The 20,285-nt window shown below is 33.6% G+C and overlaps 1 protein-coding gene across 1 annotated transcript in view; it reads right to left on the reverse strand.

The window, feature by feature from the left end:
* LOC148627671 (reelin-like) overlaps positions 1–20,285 on the reverse strand; it is a 69,610-nt gene that overhangs the window by 16,684 nt on the left and 32,641 nt on the right. Inside the window, exons 30-40 of the mRNA XM_088576902.1 lie at positions 19,063–19,251; positions 18,131–18,401; positions 17,470–17,610; positions 16,852–17,029; positions 14,964–15,163; positions 14,454–14,530; positions 12,697–12,856; positions 8,645–8,759; positions 6,121–6,341; positions 1,680–1,954; positions 224–371 (exon numbers count right to left, since the gene is read on the reverse strand). Coding sequence (XP_088433028.1) covers positions 224–371; positions 1,680–1,954; positions 6,121–6,341; positions 8,645–8,759; positions 12,697–12,856; positions 14,454–14,530; positions 14,964–15,163; positions 16,852–17,029; positions 17,470–17,610; positions 18,131–18,401; positions 19,063–19,251 — 1,975 coding nt within the window. The remainder of the gene's footprint in view (positions 1–223; positions 372–1,679; positions 1,955–6,120; positions 6,342–8,644; positions 8,760–12,696; positions 12,857–14,453; positions 14,531–14,963; positions 15,164–16,851; positions 17,030–17,469; positions 17,611–18,130; positions 18,402–19,062; positions 19,252–20,285) is intronic.

Here is a 20,285-nt window from a genome sequence, read left to right on the forward strand (position 1 = left end):
TTTGTTTTCCGATTATTTGTTTTGAATTAAAATGAATCACCCAAAACAGCTGATGTGGCCAATGAAACGTCACGACCAGTTGTAAATATAGGTTGTTTTAAAAACAGTCACTGAATAAGAAACTGCATGAAATAATCATGGTTGGGGTTGTTTAGATATTCACAATACCTCGCCACTTGGTATGTCAGGGTATGAAAATGAAAAGTTTTTGTATACAGCATACCTAGCAGAAGTCAGGTCTAAATCTCTTGTAGACAAAACACGCTCCCCTGTATTCTTAAATGTCAAGCTTGGTCCAGATACCAGGGTACCACATTTATAAGATAACTCTGCACCACTCCATAACCACCACTTACTGTTAAATGTATCACCTACAAATAAAAATACTTCAGTGACATATCAGTATTATGTTTTTTTGAGTTTTTGTCTATAAAATAATAATAACTAATTGTTCTGTTTTTATAAATGTGTCTACCTGGTATTTCTCCTGCAAACATTGACTTTGTACACAAACACAAGGTGATGAAGACAGCTTTGATGTGTACATGTACACTTTAGGCCTCATCAATCTAATTATCTAACATTACTATGCATTCATGCATTCAGCATAACAAAATGAAATCAATTTGTGGATGCATAATAGGTATAAATTATAATTTAAGAAATTCCACCCATCTTTAAAAACAATTTTAGCAATTTTCCATCACAGGGCAAAAACAAGTTGCACCTGTTGTTGTGCTAGGCATAACCCAACTCATCCAGGAAGCTGATACTCGAGAGGAACCAAAATCATAACATATGATCCATCTGTATGAAGCTAAACACTAAGTTTAAAATCAATCCATTTACTAGAAGTTGAGATTTTGTGACAAATATTTTGTCTATCATTCAATATAATGAAAAATAGAAAAGTTCCACAAAACAGGAATTCGAATAAGGGCAGACCCCAAGGTCAGTTACAACGTATGCCACATCTATATGAAGCCACACATCAAATTTGAAAACAATCCACCTTTTGGGAACTGACAAATATGACAAAATTTGGACAGATAGAATGAACGACGGATGGACAAGGTGATTCCAATATACCCATAGAAAGGGGGGTCTAATGTCAAGGTATTGTTTAAATCAAATTGGACAGTAGTAAGGACAATTGCTTTTAAAAAATGGCAACATGACAACTCATGAGTACATCAACACTTTTCTGATAGGCCTTAGCACCCTCTTATAAAAACAAAATCTGAAAATGCCTCAAAATATAGTATGCTTGTACCATTATTCTTAGGAAATGCAAATTAATAAGTCATATTCTGTTAAGAATACATTAGTATTTTCTAAAGTATACACAGGCAAAATTATTTCTCTGATTTATACAGGAATTTCACATGATTTTCAACTGAATTGAGCAAATAAAATTTGTGAAAGAGGTCACATGAAATTCAACTAAATGAAACCTTCACATTAAATTCATGTTAACTTTTCAATAAAAAATCATATGAATTTCACATAAACTTTATTTGCCTGTGTATATTTTTGTTATGACTTATATGGAGAAAAAAAGTGCTGAATCAAACAAATTCATCAGAATCACTTGATGTATGCTAATTCTTCATTGTATCTAAGCAAGTACTGTGGTTATCCACTATTAGTTTATCAAACATTCCTATGACCTTGCATACCTGGCAAGGCATCTGAGCTGATCAACCCTCCTGCTGCCAAATTAACATCACCTGGTATGAAATTCTCTTTAAAGTACTGAGGATTGGAGGTCAAAGGTGAACATTGGTCACCACCATGGTGTTCATCACATGTACACATCATCGTGTCTGAGCATGCTCCATGACCTAGACAGTGTTCCATACAAGCCATGCCAATAAAAACATTGTCGATAGCCCACTCTGGTGCAAAGTCATCTTTTGGGATAAAACCTTGGTACCATCTAAACCTCAGAGATCTGTGAAATAATTAAGGCAAACTGAAGTTATTTGACGTAAACTAATTTTAGAAGGACAAAAGAATGCATAAGAAATTTTGTAGCATCCTTCCCCTATTGCAAAAGGTTAGGAAATGATGAGTTCATGGTCCCTATGTACATAAGATAGGAACTTCATCTATGAAAGGTTTTTTTTTTAAACATGGTTGACTGATTGATTGATTGATGTACCAGGGTTTGTAATTGGCTCAAGTAGTAACATCAAAGAACATAATGATTTTCCTTCCATGTAGTACATGTATTAAGTTTTAAAAGTAGAATTCCTGGATTTATTAATGTCGAATGCAGTCTTCTCTATATACATTTCATATTGTACGATTGCCAAATCTGATATAAACTGTAATCGAACTATAAAATTTGTTTCCCAGCAAAAAAAGAAAATCAGATATTGTTCTTGAGGTTACACTAAAAATTTGACGTTTATGGTCATCATGAAACAGCTGAATACAAAGGATTGAAATTTCTAGGTAAAACAGCTATAGATGAAGGCTAGAGGTATTTCCCAGTAAAACAAAATACAGACGAGGGCAGATTAACCTTTGTATTTGATCTTATTAATTTTCAAGGAAGCAAACATCAAGATTCATGACATAAAATCATTTTTTAGGGTTCCTGTAAATTAAAATTTCTCTTCAACTTGCCCCTTACCTTGACCAAATTTCTGATTTTTTTTTTAATAAAATAATATTTTGGTTTTGGAACTTAACCTGTAAGTATATTACATTGTTTTATTATCTCAAATCATGTTTGACACCAAAAACAAAAACATGATCCTATTCCTTAGAATAATATACCATTACAGTAGAAAAGGTGAAAATACTACTTTTCTCAAAGTCAATGACAATGCACATTTAATGAAAAATCAGACAGTAAAATTTCAGTTACATACCGTATATACTGGCTTATAAGTCTATTTTTTTTACCAAATTATTAATTGTGGGGACGGTTCTTATAGATGAGATCTAGCAAATGAACTAAAATTTTCAGCTTAAAAATGTCAAAGGCTTGAAAATTGATGGTAGTTTAATTCAAAGTTAATAGTTTCAATTTGAAATAAACCCATGGATAGAAATTTAATTTCCTTGATCGAATGCACCTGATTGTTTACCAATGTGTACATATATAATGGTAGACATAGGGTAAGGGACACAACTATTAATAATCACTGGAACATTTGTATTCAGCATTTTACTTCAATCTCATGTAGTACGTGGGCTGAGATAACCCCCATGCACACCCACCCACCACTCGTCAACCAAAATATGATTTTCAGCTACCCTCATGTCTCCAATTTACAAATCTTTTTTGTTCCAAAAGATTAACTTGAAGAATATTTGTATTTTTTGGCTACTTTTTATACCTCTGTGAGACAAAAATCCAATTTTGACATTTGTGATTCTTTTAACTTCTATCTTCCACAAAACGAAGTAAATTAACATATACAGATATCAACATGTAGCCCAATGTCTTAGCTTTACAATAGTATTAATAAAGTTGCAGCAACACTTAGAGTTTTGGAATAAAATGGAACAAGAAGCTCCCAGGAGTCTGAATCGCTCACCTGGTTAAATGTTTGCTTTTCAAGGGCAGTAACTCTAACAAGAAATTGTCCGACAATTTTGACCCTGTGAAAACTTTGGTAGGACTTATCATGAGGATCATTTCATCAATCATAATTTTCATTCTATCTTTCAAGATATTGACTGAAAACTGCAAAAAACTCAAGTTTTTGCCTTTCAAGGGCAATAACTCTTATACGGAGTCATGTGACAACTTTGATCCCTAAAGTCTTTTAAAGGCCTTATAATAAGAATCATTTCAGCAATTGAAATTTTCCTTCTATCTATAATAGTTTTCAAGATATAGGCTGAAAACTAAAAAAAAGGTCATTTTTCACCTCTCAAGGGCTATAACCCTTACATGGAGTCGTCTGACAACTTTGATCCCTGGAGATTTTTGTAGGCCCTATATGAAGTATATTTTAGCAATTGAGAGATATTGGAGATATATGCAAAAAACTACTGTACGACTCCTATGTTCTATTTTTAGTAAAGGCGGTCATGTTTTTTAACTGATCAAAAATCAAAAAAAATTTTTGTTAATGATACCCTAAAAAACAAAAATACCAACTTTCATTGAATTCTGTATGGTAGTTTCTGAGGAGAAGATTTTTGAAAGTAATAACATCAAAAACAGCAAAAAACATCCAAAAAGGGCAATAACTCCAACATGGGTCAATAGATTTTCACCAAAATTTGACCAGAGATAGACCTCATCATGCTGAATACTTTTCACCCTGTCACATATGGCTAAACCTAACAGTTTTGGAGATATATGCAAAAATCTGCTGTCTAACCCCTATGTTCTATTTTTAGTAAAGGTGGCCATGTTTTATAACCGATCAAAAATCCAAATGGTCATTTTGTGCAGGATACTCTAAGGAACAGTCATAATAAGTTTCATGTAAATCTATTCAGTGGTGTCAGAGGAGAAGGTGTTTGAAGAAAATGTTAACGACGACAACATCCGCCAAGTGATGGCAATAGCTCATTTGGCCTATAGCCAGGTGAGCTTAAAAATGTAACCCTTCCCCACCAAAAAATAGCTTAAATTGACATATTTTTCACAGTAGAAAATGACTTATTTGTTATTTTCTGTTTAGTATTATCACAATTAATACTTCTCAGGTTCTTTTGATGACATGTGGCTATTTTCGTAGTCAGATTTCATTAAAAAATGCAAACAAGAGGTTCCCAGGAGCCTGAATCGCTCACCTGGTTAATTTTTGCCTTTCAAGGGTAACAGCTCCAACAAGTTGTCCAACAATGTTGACTCATAAAAGACTTCAATTTTGACTCAAAGAAGATTTTGGTAGGATCATATCATCATCTGAAAGTTTCTTTGTATCTATTATAGTTTTCAAGATATTGGCTGAAAACTGCTAAGAACATCATTTTTTGCCTTTCAAGAGCAATTACTCTACCAAGAAGTCGTCTGACAACTTAAATCTCCACACATTTTTATAGGCCTTATCATAAGGATCATATCTACAACTGAGTTTCTTTCTATCTATTATAGTTATATTGGCTGAAAACTGTAAAAAAAAAAATTCAAGGGTGATAACTCTAACAACACAACTTTGTCCCAATGCAGACTTATAATGAAGATCATTTCGGCAGTTTTTAGTAAAGGTGGCCATGTTCTTTGACAGATCAAAAATCTTAACATCAGTTCTATGCACAATACCCTAAAGAACATTCATACCAAGTTTGGTTGTAATTAGTCAAGTAGTTTTAGAAGAGAAGAGTTTTGAAAAATTGTAACAACGAAGGACAATGGGCAACGACAACAATAACGAAGACGACAACAGAAGCCAAGTGATGGCAATAGCTCTTGGACTGATTTCATTCTGTTTCAAATAGAAGCTTGACAGGCCATGGTGAAATTGAATATGATACAAACATATAATTGATTTCAAGAGTTATGTCACTTACCCTAGGTCTATCTCCTTAAAATTTTATTAAAGATTAATCTACAAGTAAAATGTCTGACAGAAAGTTTATATAATGAGTGAAAAAGTTAACTTTAGGGGATAAAGTGAGCATTACCTGATGAACTGCCTCAGGTAGCTAACTGAACAATTGACAAGATAAAAGCTCTCTATTATTCCATAGGTGTTTGAACAGATGTCTTCCAAAAAGTTTAAATTTCTAAATTGTCCAGCTATCTAAAGAAGTTCATCAAGGGGTTGCAACTTAATCAAAGGAAGACAATATCTTTTGGAGCGGAGGTATAAAAAGAGAGAGAAACAGAATATATTGCACAATATTTCTTCATGTATTCAATAGGAGATAAATTATTATATATTTAAGGGTGATATCGAACAGCAATCAAAATCCCTTACAAAACTATGCCCAACCTATATAAAGGCACATACCAAATTTGAAATCAATCCATCCACTTGGGGTCAAGATTTGGATTGACAGAATGACATATGGACAATTTGATTCTGATATACCTCTCACTCACTGAGCGGGGGTATACTACTGAAGAATATCATAGAATAATAATTTTATACAAAATACAATATAAATACAAATAAAATGTTTTATACAATTATTACTAACCCACATACATAAACATTGTTCAACGGTATGGTCACCCTTCTCCAGAATGCAGTAGTCCCACCATAATAGATAGAAGGTGTTAAGTTGACATCAAAACACCGAGCTGTTGATACTTCAGCACAATTAGGGACCAGTAAATGCCATGTTTTACCACTGTTAGCAGAGTATTCAAGCCTCACTGGATACTTCTCTGATGGCTTGGAACCACATCCCACATTGATCTGTAAGTGTTGAGAAATAACTTATTTTGAAAAACATATCTTATGTGTTAAACCAATTTTTTTGCGAAGTCTTCACTTATCAATTTTATCAAAATAGATAAAAAATCAGATAGAGAACCTCTGACCAAGAAAATAGATATTAAAATATCAAATATACTTGACTACAAAACATATTTTATCGGTAATCTGTACTTTCTTTTCTTTGATCTTGTTGACATTTTTCAATCTCACATACAGTACAAGGAATTCAAAAATATCTGTCGAAACATTGGGACTAATTGTGATTGATTGATTGATTGTTGGAGTTTAACGCCCAAACAACAATATTTCAGCTATATTCAGGCAATGAACATGAAATGGATGATAAAATGAACATGAAATGATAATGAAATGAAAAGTGGGATGGGACACAAGGATAATAGGGTCAACAAATTTTGATCGCCACTACAAAAAAGGAGGGATGGGTAGGGTCGGGCAATTAAGCCTCCTGTGGCGGAGCGCAAAGGTTCCTACTCCTATTGAATACCACAGGAGGGTTCTTACACGAGCGAGGAACGTGGCATCTTTCCCAACACGTTGCACCACTATGGTTTGCGGTCAGGTTTTCCGAATTGTAGCCTGACAACCCCAGCATGTAACACGCCAGCTGTACCCCATTCCAACACCTGGGGCTAGGTTTCTGAGTACTATTTAGTCGCCTTTTACAACAAGCTTGTACTAATTGTGAAGTCAGTAGACCTTCTTTAGTTTCAAATGAAAATTTTGGTAGGACAATCAAAAGGATCATTTCAGCGACAGAAAGTTTCTTTCTATCTAGTATAGTTTTCAAGATATTGTCTGAAAACTGTAAAAATTCATCTGTCAAGGGCAACAACTCTTAGAAGGAGTCACCTGACAACTTTGATCCCTGAAGACTTTTGAAGGCCTTATAAAAAGGGTCATTTTAGCTGTCGAAATAATTTTGCTGAAACTCACAGTTTTGGAGAAATGTGTGAAACTACTGTCTGACCACTTTGTTCTATTTTTAGTTACAGTGGCCATGTTTTTAAGGGATCAAAAATCCCCACACCAGTTCTATGCATGATACCCCAAGGAATATTCAAACCAAGTTTGATTCCAATTGGTCAAGTAGTGTCAGAGGAGAAGATTATTTAAAGAAATAACATTAAATATAGCAAAAAAGCATTGAAAAAGGGCAATAACTCCAACATGGCTCAGCAGATTAAAATGAAAATTTGACCACAGATAGATCTCATCATGTTGAACAATTTTACCCTATATCAGAATTTGGCTAAACCTAACGGTTTTGGAGATACATGGGGAAAACTACTGTCTGATCCCTATGTTCTATTTTTAGTAATGGTGGCCATGTTTTATGACGAATCAAAAATTCCCACATCAGTTCTATGCACGATACCCCAAGAAACATTCATACTAAGTTTGGTTCCAATTAATCAAGTGGTGTCAGAGGAGAATAGTTTTGAAAAATTGTTGATGACAACAGACCCCCAAGTGATGGCAAAAAATTGAATTATTAGATTACTGATAAACAGAATAATAGTTAAATACTTTTGATTTTGATACTGACAATAACATTCTTAACATCACCACATGTCCTCATGCACTCGCCCAGATATTCCACATGATAATGTATCTATTCTTCTATAAGAAACATCGATTTCATCATTTATGGTGTGATAAAACCCAGAAGCATTCATACCATAATAACAAGATGTTGCATGCTACATTGTGCTACGAAAACTCAAACTCTTCAAAGTTGGGAAAGAGACATCATGCAGAAGCAATATACCAAATATCTAAGCATTCCCTGTAAAAGAAGCTGAGAATTCTGTTGTGAAAATTTCCATTATGCACAACCTAAAAACTTACTGTAAGTCAATCAACAAGTAGATGAAAGAGGAACCAGAAAAGGGGGAGACATGGTACAAATGGCCATGCAAAAGCAATCGACCAAATATCTTATCATTCCCTCAAATGGAAGCTGAGAAATCTGTTACGAAAAATTCCATATGTACCAACTGAAAAATTAATAACACAAGCAGTAAACAAGACATAGATGAGCGAGGAACCTGAAAAAAGGAAGAGGCTGTACAAATCATCATGCAAAAGCAACATACCAAATATTTTAGCATTCTCTCCAAGAGAAGATGAGAAATATTGTACGAAAAGTGTAAAGGACGGAAGGACGAACTACGGATGACAAGTAGATTGTAATATGGACCCCTCTTTAATGAATATAAAAAATTCAAAACAAAATTTGATTTTACAGTAATTCAACATACATCAAACTGTACTATAGACATTGGTCCTACATCTAGATCTCTGGTGATCACATAATGTTCTCCTGTACCATGTCTGAACACCATGGCTGACTGTCCTGATACTACTGTATCCTGTCTATATATATAAAATTAAGTGATACATAAATACATTAAATAAATTAGCCAGACAATCAGTCAGAGACTTATTAATTCCAGGAGGTCACTTAAGACTGGTTTGACTGTACCATTTAATACAGGGGGTCACTTAGCAAGACGTGACTGTACTATTTTAAACAGGGAGTTACATAGCCAGGATGGACTGTACCAATTAGTACAGGGGGTTACCAAGGCAGGTTTGACTCTACCATTAAATACAGGTGATCACTAAGGCAGGTTAACTGTACCATTAAATACAGGTGGTCACTTAGACAGGTTTGACTATACCATTTAATACAAGTGGTCACTAAGGCAGGTAAACTGTGCCATTAAATACAGGTGGTCTCTAAGGCAGGTTAACTGTACCAATAAATACAGGTGGTCAATAAGGTAGGTTAACTGTACCATTAAATACAAATGGTCACTAAGACACCTGAACGCATTCACTGGTATCAATTTTCATGGTTTAAAAATATAATTAGCATTATATAGTGTTAAAAAATCCATGCCGCTGGTACAATTTTTCATGGTTTTCTGTCCACCGTGAAGGTAGCGAAAATTAATATGTTTAGAGTACTTGATTTCAGATACACATATTTTGCTTAATTATTTCTAAAGCAAGATCGCATAATTTTAGGAAATTGACAACATTCAAGAATATAATGTATTGTTTCAGCTTTAAGTATTTTGTGTCAACCAGTGGCCAAGAAAAAACCCTGAATTATTTCTACTAAAACATTTCCTTTCCAAAAAATAAAACAACAATTGAGTTACGTGTTAGGAACAGTCAAGTGTACTCAGTGACTTACAGGGAAGGAAAGTAAAAGATAATACTTTTAAACAACAATAAATAATCAGGCCCATCAATTTGATTTTCTTCCATTCTAAGTAAACAGTCCTGTTGTAGTAGGATGAAACTGGACAACTGATATCATTCCGTTAGTCTGACATAATGTACTAAATTTCCATAAAAAATGGCACTATCAAGAACTTTTGTGAGCGCCCAGGAGATAGCTTTGTGTCAATTATGTGAGACACGGCCAAACATTCAGTTAAGTGTCTTGACTATGATATACTGATTTGCATCAAATGTCATAAGACTGTTCATCCTAATTTAAGAATGTCAATCGACATGAAGTCATTGGAATAAAGGAAGTAGGACAGAAGGGAACTAAACCTGATCTCATATTGAGCAATTCTGCTATTTATATTGCACCTGTTCACTGAGCCTGTTGTGAGAAATTTGTTTGTCCTAGTTGCATTGCAAAAGACCTACCAGCTGGACACACACTGATTGAAATTGAAGAATTTCACAAGAAAAAAAAACTTGATGCTGTTATTATTGACATGGAAGTTCAGGACAAAGAACTGGACAAAGAAGGGAAAAAAGGTTCTTATGATTGGAGAACATGGAATACATTCAAAACTACTGAAAGAAATTGCAACACAAAGAGAGACTTTTAAGAATGATATAGATGAACACTTTGACAGACTTGCTACAGATACAACACATTCGAAAAAATCATGGACAAAGAGAGCAAGAAACTTTAACAAACAAGAAAATATCTTGCTGAGAAAAAGAAAGAAACAGACACTCTAAAAAATACCCGAGATGTTTTTAAGTTCTTTAACTTAACTACTGCTTTTTTGAATAACATAAAATGCATGACTCCTTTAAGTAGCTTCTCAAGTCCTACAATGAGGCTTAAATTTGTAGTTAAACACAAGCACCTTCCAGAAAACATGATGGGATCGCTAGAGGAGTTGGCGGAGAAACATGAAAACATAATGGGATTGCTAGAGAAGTTAACTGAGAAACATGGGATTAAAAAAATTTGCGACTCAGAGTGAAAAGGAAATACACTACTAGGCTGCCATTATATAACTGTATGTTCTGACAGATCCATTTTTATAGGCGAGACATTTAAATGTCAATCTGACACTGTTATAAAGATCATACCTCAAAATGAAACTTTCAACAAAATGTTTTCAAGGATACAATCAGATATCCTAGACATTAAAAATTTGCAAAAAATTGAAAAATAACATAAATTTTCCATGTGCATATTGTTTATTGCGCAAAGGAGGAGCACATCTTCACCATATAAGTTAAGACTGTTCTAAGTGAATAATATTAGCTCAATACTTTTGGAGTTACAAATAACACAAAGTAAATAAGTTTGGGTAACAATAACAAGAGTCTCCCAGGGACCTAAAAGCTCACCTGTTTAAATTTTTGTCTTTCAAGGGCAATCACTCTAAAAAGGAGCTGTCTGACAAATTTGACTTGAAAGAATTCTTTGGTAGGACTTATAATAAGGATCATATCATGAATTGAAAGTTTCTTTCTATCTATTATAGTTTTCAAGATATTGGCTGAAAACTGTAAAAAAAAAACACAAAACAAAACAAAACGAACAAAAATGTCATTTTTCCCCTTTCAAGGGCAATAACTCTAGCAAGGAGTCGTCCGACAACTTTGATACAATGCAGACCATTGAAGGCCTTATAAGGATCTTTTCCACAACTGAAAGAAATTGGCTAAACTTAATGGTTTGGAGATATACGAGTAGAACTTCTGACTGACTCCTTTGTTCTATTTTTAGTAACAGTGGCCATGTTTTTTGACAGATCAAAAATCATTGCTTCAGATCTATGCAGAATTTACCAAGGATTATTCATACCAAATTTCGTTCTAATTAATCAGGTATTTTCAGAGAAGATTATTGAAAGAAATAACATTAAAAATAAGGAAAAAAACTTTGAAAAAGGGCAATAACTTCAACAAGGCTTAGCAGATTAAAACAAAAATTTGACTACAGATAGATCTCATCATGTGGAACATTTCTACTTGGTCAAAATTAGGCTAAACCTAATGGTTTTGGAGATGAATGTGAAAAACTTCTGTCTGATCCCTATGTTCTATTTTTAGTAATGGCTGCCATGTTTTTCAACAGATCAAAAATTCCCCAGCCAGTTCTATGAACAATACCCCATGTAACATTCACAACAAGTTTGGTTCTAATTGGTCCTGCAGTATCAGAGAATAAGAGTTCTGAAAAATTGTTAACAATGTTGAAGGACGCCAAATGGATGGCAATACCTCACAAGGTCCTTCGGGCAAGGTGAGCTAAAATGTGATGAAAATGGCTTGTTTCAACATGATAAAAATTGCAAATTAAAATTTATTCAAATTCTGTATAACAGAGAGTGCCATTATCACTTATGTATGTAAACAATGTGCAAAGTTGGAATAATACAGATTACAAAAAGTAGGTACTCCCCTCTGGAGGGATGGAAGTACAGATGGAGTTAAGGGGTTATAAGACCTGAATTTACCATTGGTGATATAGGTTAAAACTGAGGTAGGGGAAATGACTATCAGACAACAACCCATGATGCAATGTACCAATCAAAAATTCAAAAAAGAAATTTTCTGATGAATGACAGCCCAATTCCTATTATAAACCTACCAGTATGTATGGTGATGAAGACTACAATGTATCATCCTATATATTTAATATGATTGAAAGCAATATAAGCAATGAATTTTTCATAGAGGTTGTGAACAATTCTGGACAGTAGCAAAACATTAGTAGTTGTTTTTATAGTCGAAAATCAGAAACCAAGATCTTCTCTTGTGGCAACCTCATTTAAAGTAAAATTTCTTTCATTCATCAATCCTGCTACTTAAGGTTACGAAAGTCAAGCTTTTACAAAGATATTATGGGCCATATCACATTTTTCTGTAAGTTTAACAGTGCCAGCAATTAGCCTACACAGTAAGATCTGGCTAAGGGAAAGCATAATTCTACACAATAAATGAAGAAAAAAGAAAAAAACCAGATTTGATTGGTACATACGAATTAAGCTTGTTATATGAAATGAAACAAACTGACTTTCACTACTACCAGTACCTTGTTTTATGTTCACAGAATGGTCCCAAATTACCATCATTGATGAACAGCCATTCTGGAGATCTAGTCACTTCATTAAAGTTATCTGTCAGGGAGAGGGGGTTCATCATCATCTTACCAACATAGAAGTTATCTACAGCCCAAGACGAAAGCATTCTGCCTATAATGATAAAAGGCAGCGAATTCTTAGACAAGAGATCTGTTGTAACCTCTCATGGAAGTCATTTAAGACTTCTCAGTAAATCAAAGCACTTAATCATAAAACTGAGAACTGCAAATTTAAGGAGGAAGACCTAGGGTAAGGGTCATAACTCTTGAAATCAGTGATATATTTGTATCATATTCAATTTCACAAAAGCCTATCAAGCTTTCATTTGAAACAGAATGAATCAGTCCAAGTTACTTTGATGCTTACATGAGATTGATGTAAAATATTGAATACAAACGTTCCAATGATTTGTAAGAGTAGTGTCCCTTACTCTAGGTCTACCTCTTTAATTATACTTGCTGGTATATGTATCAATTTCTACGTTTTGTTGAAATTTTGAGATCACGGTTATGTTAAAAAGATAATTTATTTACATTACCCAAATTCAAAATTTAAATTTTACATTTTCAAATTTCATTGAATGCTTAAGCCATAAAATTAGTAACCCATTAATAACTCACTTTTCAGGGTTCACTGATCTTCAAAACAAAAACCTATAGGCTTGGAAACAAGGCTACCCAGTGAATAAGGCAAACAAATTATAATAGTCATGTTTCCTGCTCCCAGCAAGAAAAAATGTTGGAAGTATATAGGGAAAATATCTAAACTTTAAAAAACATTGAGTTAATGGGTAAACGGTACCATTTAAACTTAATGGTGATTGAGCAAAAATTACCATAAAATGTTTACAGTAGGCACAAAAAAGTTAGGTAAAACAGCTGGAAACAGACATAATTTTTTTTGGCCTTATAATAATGCTGTATAAAAATATATATACAATTTGATCACAGACACATCACTGTTTACCAAAGAAATTAGTTTTGAAAGAAATATTTGTGTTAGGCTTTCGATATAATGAACTTCAACAGCGGCAAATTTAAGTTTTGATGATGCCTAACTTCCTTTCTATACCTGCATACAAAAGTTATTATATCCATCATATTCATCTAACAGGCAAATAAATTTAGCATCCTCACAAATTACAGCAAGTAAAATAGTTGACTTCAGGGAATGGAGTTGGTCTTCCCATGATTAAATGACAATCGTTAAGATGAATTTGCTTTGAATTGACAAAGAGATTTAAACTGTCTATCAAATTAACATTAAAACATCTGTGAAATGAAATGAAGTTTGAATCTCCTTCTCAATTGTCCAGGTATCTACCTAAGACATTTCATCAGGTATTAAATGGTTATTCAGTCCTGGGAATACCAACTCTATTCTGAGAAGTTAACTATCTTACTTGCTGTAAACAGATGTACAAAGTAAATGTAATTTAACTACTTGATTCAAATTTAAGGTCTATATAGTTTTTCTACATTTTTTTTTTGTAAAAAAAAGCATTTCACTATTATGACTTACAGCAATGAAAACCAAAAAATTATTGTGGTTTCTGTGATTGACCTGTTTTTGTGCATTTTTTAAAATTGTATTATGTTCATCAAAAAATATTCATGACTGTTTAATTTTTACTTTATAGGCCTTGAAGTGAAAATTAGCGAACAAAAATGCAGCAAAAATTTCCCAGTTTACAGTAATTGGTTCATACCTCTATTCCTGGCTTGCCACAACCTGAATCTTGTAGCATGTGCTCTCGCTTTCATTGGTAAATGAATACTAAAAAACCTAAATGGATGAAAAATAAAGTGTTACAATCTATTTAGCCTTGAAGAAATAACTTCCTTATAAACTCCACTAAAGATTTTTGCATTAAAGTGACTTAGGCAACACTCTCTTGATGCATTTTTCAAAAAAGTAAAATGAACAATCTCAATCTATTTACACAGTTTGGAATACTTTTTTTGTATTATGACAATATTAAAGAAGCCAAAAATTTGTAAATGTGAACATATTTATTTTTGAAGTATACCAATTTTTGTGTGGACAGGTAAGTACCAAAATAGTACTTGCAAACTTATTTTCAACCCTGTGAACTGTTAACTTTTTAAATCCACTAAATTATATTGAGATGATTGAATCCCTGAAATAAGCAACCACATAAATTAATATGTTTACAGTAAGTGTTTTCCAAAGGATTTTAAAATTTATTGATACTTACTGAGGATCAGACTGGTTTCTGTAGTTAATTTCCTTCAGAAGATTCCATGTTATACCCCCGTTGGTAGAGTATTGTAGTAGCACACTCTCAGATCTTGGCCAGAAGTTTACATTTCCATTACAACCAAACTTAAAATAGAACTCAACAGCCTCTAACATACTGGTATCAATATCTCTACTTACTGCCATTCTCAGGTTGTCCTGAAATTCATAAAATCCCTATGAAAGCTTGAATATCTAACATCACTTCAACAATATCATTCATTTCATTTTGTCACATGGTTTCAGAGAAAATTTTCAAAGTTGCACACATGAAAAACAACAAAGGAATCTGTTACAGGTGCTATAACTCCTACATCAGCGGAATTTTGGCATAGGATTGTCTTCTGATGGTGAACAATATTATCCTCCATCTGAATTTTGCTAAATTCAACGTATCTTGAGTTATTTACAAAGAAAACTGTATTTTGACCCCTTATGTTCTATTTTCAGTAACAGCAGCTATGGTTTTTCGACATTTCATAAATATTAAATGATCAGTTTGTGCAGGATACCTTAGAAACAAACTTAACTAGTTTCATTTTATTCTGATTAGTAATTCCAGAGAAGAAGATTTTTGAAATAATAACATGAAAAATAGCCAAAAATGTCCAAAAAGGGCAATAACTTAAACATGGGTCAACAGATTTTAACCAAAATTTGACCACAGTCATTTGTTTAACCCAACAGTTTTGGAGACATATGCAAAAAACTGCTTTCTGACACCTATGTTCTATTTTTAGTAACGGCAGCCATGTTTTTCAACAGATCAAAAATTGGAAGCACTAACTTTGTGCATGATACCCTAAAGGACAATCAAACTAAGTTTCAACCAAATCCATTCAGTAGTTTCATAGGTGCGTTGTTTGAAAAATTGTTAATGATTATGACAAACGATGACAGATGCCAAGTGCTGGCAATAGCTCACATAACCGACAGCCAGGTGAGCTAAGAAGTAGACTTTTTGGGGTGTAGCCCCTTTGGTGCCTTAATACTCAAACACAGTAAGAGGTATCTGACATATGAATGAAAAAGACGGGTAGGGATTTACAAAAGGAATCCAATAAAAAATCTGATTAAAACTTCAATAAGGAATCCAATACAAAACAAAAATCAAAATCAGACCAAAAATTATTGAAAAATGATTTTTTGGGGGCATGGTCAAATTTCTTACCCCTTCAACTCCAAAATGTTATTAAGTATATAAGTCTACTGTGTAAAAACTCTGAAAACAGAATTTCAAAAGGAACTCATAGACATATGAATCATTAAAGTTTTGTCAACAATAAACTTTTCCTTTCAATTCAAACGAAAACCCATTTCCACCTTTTACTCCCCTATTTTAAAAAGGGGTCAGGCAACCTCCCCTCCAACTATAGTGTCTTTATCAAGTCCCAATGAACGTATGATAAAATTTCAAAAAGATGGATAAGCAATACTCATAGGATAATGAATAACGAATGCCAAAGACGACAGGTTGTCATCATTATACAACCAACAAAAATTCTGCAATCCTATAAAAATTACTGCCTTGTCACTGGCTATCCTTACACACTATTACATAAACTTACCCTAATAACAGCCCTGCCTTGTCATGGCCTACAATTTTAAACAATCACATCAACTTACCTAAAAAAAGTTGTAGCCTTGTCACTGACTACAGTGTCACACTGTTACATAAACTTACCTCAGTTGTCACTGACTACAGTTACACAATGTTACATAAACTTACCTCAGAAAAAGTCATAGCCTTGTCACTGGCTTCACTTGCACACTGTAACATAAACTTACCTCAGTAAAAGTCATAGCCTTGTCACCGACTAAAATTACACACTGTTAGATAAACTTACCTCAGTAAAAGTCATAGCCTTGTCACTGACTACAGTTCCACATAGGTTGTTATTACCACCACCATACAACTCTAGCCAGTTGTCTTTTCTTGGAACATCAGTATTGAAGTCATCCCTGAGCATGGGTGGGAGGGGCACTGTAGGTATACAAGCTGGACCAGAAAATCCTGTGTCACATCTGAAATAGCAAAAAAATACTTATGATAAAACGGAAACCTTAAACAGTGAAGTACCATTCTGTGTAAGAATCAGGCGATGAGTGGCACATCATTTTTCTCAATTTGGTCTATTTTGCCTCTAACATATTCAAATACATCTAGAAAACAACTGAAAAGCTATTCAAATTCATTCTGAAGCATTCAGATGTAGATATTTTTAGACTAATTATATAAAGAAGATTTTCCTGCCATCATTCCTTGGTGCATTTCAACTAAATTTGATCTAACAATACCTTAAAAGGTAAACTCTACAAACACTTTGACAGTAATTTCTTGAGGTTATGCGGTATAAAGATGGATAATGCAGTAAAATCTCTGTGTATTTTTTCTTCATGTGCTGTACCTTATACACATTTTGCATGATTCTTAGATGGACTACTTTTCAAAATGTACTACTTACATACAAGTTGCATTTCTGCAATAACCATGGCCAGAACACAGCCAAGGGCAACCAGTTCCTAAATAAACATTGTCCAGGGCCCATACCTTTCCTCGTGGTATGGTGCTTATTTGTTTCCATCTAAACCTTGTGGCAGGAGACCTAAAACGATGAAGTAATGCTATTTTGAAAGGGAATTTTTGGTAAAGAAATCTATGACCAAATTTTACTTTTAAACCAATTGGATTGCAACTACAAAGAAATTTGTCCCTTATTGTGAGATTAAGTTAATTTTGAACCAGTCCTGTGAAAAACGATCAACTGTCTTAACAGAAAAAAACTTTCAGTCTGATAGAAGTGGCTAAAATCTGGTTTACTGTAAGAGGCAAAAAAGTGAAATAAAGACAAATACAAATGATTTTAGATTATTAATTTCAACAATACTATAATTTACACAAAAAGTACAACTAAAGGTACTAAGAATCAAGACCAATATTTCATCTAAACTGGCCGTTCTATAGAAATTTGTTTCCTTCCCACAACCAACATTGGTATGAAAATTGTCAGCTCAAGGCCACCCATTGGTCTTCATTGAACAACGAGGAATGCATCTTTACTTATTCTGTATCTGTAACATCATTGATTAAAACCATGACAATTCAATTCGTAAAAATAAACATACACTGCACCAGGTGGTAGGTAAGTTGTAACCCTGGTCCAGTTTCTGTGCTGATCTGACATATATTCACTGCTGAGATGGTAACCAGAACATTCAAAGTTTGGTGGGGCACACTCCTCTATCACAGGACGCCATGTCTGTCCCATGTCTATAGAGTACTCTAATATAACACCATATAAACTATCATAGAGAGAGTCACAGCCCATGGCAATATCAAACTGTAGGAATGTAGAGGATGTTACATAGTAGTCGTGGGTAGAGGCAAATCGTAAACCTGAAACAGGAATAACATTATCGTATTAGGGCTGAAATCAGCTGGTCACAAAATGTAATTCCTACCACATTGAAGACATTGTCACCTTTTTTTTTTTTGGTGACATCCTCAATACATCTGACAACATTGTAAACAAAGTGTACCTTGTCCACTCTCTTAAAAAGTATTCCAGTCAATGTAAAGGTCAAATCCTGAACAATTCCATAACAACCACATAAGTTCATAACTGGCTATTGTTAAATCTAACACTGAATTAACTACTGTTTTATAATTTTTGACTCTAGTGTGTGCAAATAACACCAGAACTCTTATAGCCACTATAGAAACAGGAGTATTGCCAAGCCATAAAAACTGATTTAACCCACTAATTCACTTTGAAATGCCTGGCTCATTTAATTTTGTTCTGGTTTATCTCTGACTTGACCATTGATATTCCTTCCTGTTGTATAATTATGAGTTATTTTGTTATTATCTTTGACACCCCATTGATATGGTTATATAAAATATGACATCTTTGAATTGTTCTATCTGATTTCTTTTTTTACATATATCAAAACAGAAAAGTGAGACCTATCTAAAATCTCCACACATATGACACATACCTGTGTCCCTACTGAATTCTAAAGCATTGCCTCCAGAACTACACGCATATGACACATACCTGTGTCCCTACTGAATTCTAAAGCATTGCCTCCAGAACTACATGAAGATCTAGGAATTGCACTTTCAGCCTGAAGCCATTTACTTGGGTCTGGCATCATCATATTAAAATCATCATAAAAAGTGTCTGCATTAGTTTCATTTACACCAATTACTACACTGTCTATACCCCATTCTGCTCTGGACATGCCTATAAAATAAAAGATATACCATAACATTAGCTTTAATATCCATGAAAGCACTTAACAGGGTTACGATTCTATTTCATTACCTGAATTGATACATGTATGTACGTATAATTGTCTCAGCTAGCCAAAAATTAACTAATTAAAGTGCATAGTGTCCCTCTTTCTTTTAAATAGGCCCCTCTGCATTTCTGAAGATCACCAAATTTTATTTTAGTCAAATAAATCTTCATCAAAACCTATGATTTTACTTCTTCTTACATTTAAATACATACTTGAACAAAACAAGTAGTCCTAGATAGTCCTATTTTCCAAGATTGTAGCACTCTATCCACATGTTCTAATTCGATAAATGTGTATACATTGTATTACATATGGGGTAACATTCTTCTTTTTTCATTGGTTATCATGATCACGTGATTCAAAGGATATTCAGTGTACCTGAAGCCTTATTTCTATTTTTAAATTTATTGATGCTATGTTTCTATATATATGTATATTGATGCTATACTTCTTAATTTAGCTCTGGATATAAACTGTTCCATTCCATAAGTACTCTCAGCCACTCATGGTGGAAAATTAATAACACTCAAGTCCATATCCACTACACATTATCTACATGTGTAATATATAAATTAAGGACTTCCACTCAGTCAATGCATAATATATGTACCTGTTAGATTATAATCTGAACAGGTCCATATATAATGTATTGACTTCGTTAAAATTCCATAATTGATAAATATCAACACTTTATGCAATCTCCTTGGTATTTCATTAAATTAGTACAGTACAAAGAATACAACTTAGCAGATTTGTAATGGGGTAGTGCTCATGCCTTGTGAATTTTTTCACTTCCTGTATACCAGAGTCTATAAACAGAGTGATATGTAGAAAATCAGGAAGCAGTTATAGGTCTGCAGAGGAGATTGCATTTTATGGAACATTAAAGACTTAAGATTATTTCTCTTGTGTTTGAATACCTTAAAGATGTGTGTGTTGTCATGCTGGGTATACCCTTACTCATACATGTAGATGA

The sequence above is a fragment of the Perna viridis genome, chromosome 1, assembly GCF_037379345.1.
Source record: "Perna viridis isolate PV_CMFRI_1.1 ecotype Kerala chromosome 1, ASM3737934v1, whole genome shotgun sequence".
In the NCBI taxonomy this organism is placed as follows: Eukaryota; Metazoa; Mollusca; class Bivalvia; order Mytilida; family Mytilidae; genus Perna; species Perna viridis.